Source organism: Mercenaria mercenaria, chromosome 2 (genome assembly GCF_021730395.1).
Source record: "Mercenaria mercenaria strain notata chromosome 2, MADL_Memer_1, whole genome shotgun sequence".
NCBI classification, from domain to species: Eukaryota; Metazoa; Mollusca; class Bivalvia; order Venerida; family Veneridae; genus Mercenaria; species Mercenaria mercenaria.
In genome coordinates, this window is record NC_069362.1 from 120264308 (window position 1) to 120267784 (window position 3477).

General features: G+C 36.4%; 1 protein-coding gene across 1 annotated transcript; it reads right to left on the reverse strand.

Annotated features, from left to right (window-relative positions):
- Positions 1-421: 421 nt before the first annotated feature.
- LOC123562948 (cytochrome P450 1A1-like) lies at positions 422-3191 on the reverse strand. The gene is made up of 2 exons (XM_045355525.2): positions 2259-3191; positions 422-1767 (listed from the first exon to the last, which is right to left on the reverse strand). The coding sequence occupies exons 1-2, from the start codon at positions 3122-3124 to the stop codon at positions 1143-1145; spliced, it is 1491 nt and encodes a 496-aa protein (XP_045211460.2). The 5' UTR covers positions 3125-3191; the 3' UTR covers positions 422-1142.
- Positions 3192-3477: the final 286 nt, after the last annotated feature.

The window sequence follows — 3477 nt, forward strand, 5'->3', positions numbered from 1 at the left end:
GAAAAAGGCCCGTTTAACATAAACAGTATAAGCCTACTTTATCTTTGAGCTAATTTGTAATTGATAAGAAAACTAGAAATATTTAGATTTTGAGAATTAACACAAATGTTGAATTCCACATACTTCGGATTAAATCTATTTATATGATAAAAGTAACAAACGGTTATACATAACTGAACAAGGTTTACAGCTAGGCTTGCAGCTAGGGGTTCTAAATAACAATACATAGCAGGACATTTTTTTTTCTGAAAACTGTAATACAAATATCTAGTGCATAATACAGTGTATTAAACACAATCAGATCGTTTACCGTAGCTTTGTCCAAAACGACTGTATGACTGGTAGGATGTGCCTGTTGTAGGAACATGCACAACGATAATCTAGTTGTTTGGAGACTGTAATGACATCTTCAAAAGTCGCAGGTTAACACATTTTATGAACATAATATGGATGATACAAATATTTTAAGACATTGGCAAATAAAATTTCATCGACTGTATTACGTAATCTTATCATCATGTATATTAACAATTCTGATTGATGTCGGTGCTTTAGATTTTCAGAATGGTACCAAAATCAGTCGCACCATGAGAAAACCAACATGGTGCCATTGCGACCAGCATGGATCCGGACCAGCCTGTCCATCTGTGCAGTCTGGTCTGGATCCATGCTGTACGCTTTCAAACCCAATTGCAATCAGGGAAACCGTTAGCGAACAGCATTGATCCTGACAAGACTGTGCGGATGCGCAGGCTGGTCTTGATCCATGCTAGTCTCAAATGCTCTATGTTGGTTTTCTTATGGTGTGGCTCAAATTGTCGTTAACTGTCTACAATGAATCGTTTTGTTGAATATATAAGACTAGGGTCTAAGTCCAAGTCATAGTTTTCACAAGCAGGCGTTGAAAATCTACTTTTTCTTATGATGTTTGTAAACAAAGGCTATGATTCCTTTTCAACCAGAAATCATCCAAAACATCGTCTTCATCCAAGTTCAAAAGATAAAATATGTTTGCATTTTTCCGTATATAAATTGTCGCTGTCACCTTTTTTGCGTTTAGGTCGAACATTTGCGGATCTCCCCAAAATTCCTTGTCGTACAATAAAAAAATGGCACACATCATTTTAAAAATGGAAGTCAAATTATTGTCGTTCCTCCACTAAAACACGAAACGGTTTTGGTGAGTATACAAGTCCAGGGTCGGGTTCCATATCGTAACTTTCACCAGCAGGTTTTGAAAATTTACATTTTCTGATGACGTTTGTAAACAGAAGAAATAGCTCCATTCTTGCAAGGAATTCTCCTACACATCGTCTCCGTCCGAGTCCAAATGGTAAAATATGGTTGCACTTTTCCGTATTCAATTTATTGTTTTCGTCAATTAATCGTTCAGGGCGAAATGTTTGGGGATCACCCCAGAATTCCTTGTCATACGATACCGAATGGAGATTGAAAAAGACTACGGTTCCTTTATCAATGTCGTATCCTCCTAATGTAGTGTCTTTAATTGTAAGTTTTGGCAGTGCAAATGGAACAATTGTGGTCATTCGCATTACTTCTAAAATGGTCGCTTCGGTGTAGGTAAGACGGGACTTGTCCACTAACTCGATTCTGCGCCCGCTTCCTACGACGTCATCGATCTCGCGCTGGACACGTTTTTGAACTTCTGGATACATGGACATATATAAGATGAGCCACTGAAACGATTTGTTACTTGTATCGAATCCAGCACCTTGCAGATCCGCAGTGCTATTCAGAAGTCTTGACCTGTTTAAGCAAATTAAATTTTATTAACTATTGAATACAATGTAAGGTATGGACTGTATTCACTTTGAAATGAATATGGCACGTAGACGTTTTCAACTTTTGTCCTAGATGCTATGTAATCAACATTTTTGTTAATATTTCAATAAATTATTTAACAATTCATTAATGAGAAATTACGAGAAATTTTAAAATATATTTTTATAAAATATATATCTGAGATACAAATGACTAAACTACGTTACTAGCTATCCTAACATTCATTCATTCATTTAACTTTTGACACATATATTTACATGGATATAGCTATACTACGGATATTCTTAAACAAGTGCGGATGACAACAGCATTTTTCTGACACTAATTAACACAGTAACTTCGTTCGCTTTGGATTAAACACATTTTATATCGTCTGCTGATATTTATCGACAGAATAATCTTTAAGATTCAAAAATTAGTTGTCTAAACGCGAAATGAAATGTGCTAATGATTACCTAGTCAATCCACGTTCATTTCTATTCTTTCCTCGCAGGTCTGCAGCTAAAAAGGTGTCAGTGATGTCCCTTACATTACCGGCGGAAAATGATATGATGTGGTTATCAATTTGTCCTTTCCGGATTGCTGTGTTGTGGATGGCCATATTTTTGAAGCCAGAAATTTTCCAAGGCATCAGATTTCGTAACCATGGTAGTACGTCAGCAGGGTTTCCGCTTTCTGTGAATTTGATAAATCTATTTGCAGATTCAACCATTTCGTTCAATTTATCATTCAAATCAATACCACGTCCGTACAACATCTGATAGATCACACTCCCGGTAGCATATTGTATATTCTCTCTAATATCTACAGGCTCCTTTTCTGACTTCTTTAACAAATTCTCAATAAGATTGTCGGCTTCTTCAGATATCAGATCTTCTGTAAATCTACTTTTACGACAAGTAAAATGTCGCAATGCAGTAGCGACTAACTTTCGATGTTGTAAATAGATATCATCAAAAGGTCCAAATGCAAGTGAAATTTCTCCAGTAATTTCTTGTAACAGTTTTTGTGTCACGAAATCCGGTCGGCCTGAGAAGGCATCGTCCGGTTTTTCAGCAGCTTCTTTGATTGCTTCAAAACCATTCACAACAACGGTATTCCAGCTTCCCATTCTAATACGGAACACGTCTCCATACGTCTGTCTCCATCGCGCAAATGTGATTGGAGGAATTTTTCCGAAAAACGGCAAATGACCGAGAACTGGCAGACCAACTGGTCCGTTTGGATAACGTTTTCGTTTCCCGACACCAAAAATGTTAAAAAGTAAAAGGTGTATTGTAAAAACAATTAGCAGAACACCTACAGTAGAAACTTCAATCATCGTAAAAATGTAATTTAGTCGAAGGAAATGTGATGAATATCCTCAATTTTAAAATGAAAAATCTCTCCTTCTATCGTTTGAGTTGTGTTCTACTTAACTACCTTGTTTACATAAGCGTGTATACATACATAAATCGTGACCGCATATAAAGGTATATAAACTGGTAATGGATAGGCTTGACCTTATGTTAGATAATGTGGGACACAGGTACATTTCCCAAACGATGACCTGCCACACATTAAATCCTAATACTACTCATACATCATTTAAACGACAGCATGTTTATATTATTGTTTGATTGTTATCATGCATCATTTAAGGTAACTTGACATGGACAACCAAGATGGCGTCAC

Excerpts from the sequence above, each read along its gene's own strand:
- LOC123562948 (XM_045355525.2), bottom strand. The coding sequence starts at position 3,124 with ATGATTGAAGTTTCTACTGTAGGTGTTCTGCTAATTGTTTTTACAATA. Across the intron at positions 1,768-2,258 it reads AATGAACGTGGATTGACTAG|GTCAAGACTTCTGAATAGCA; the intron begins GTAATCATTAGC and ends TTGCTTAAACAG.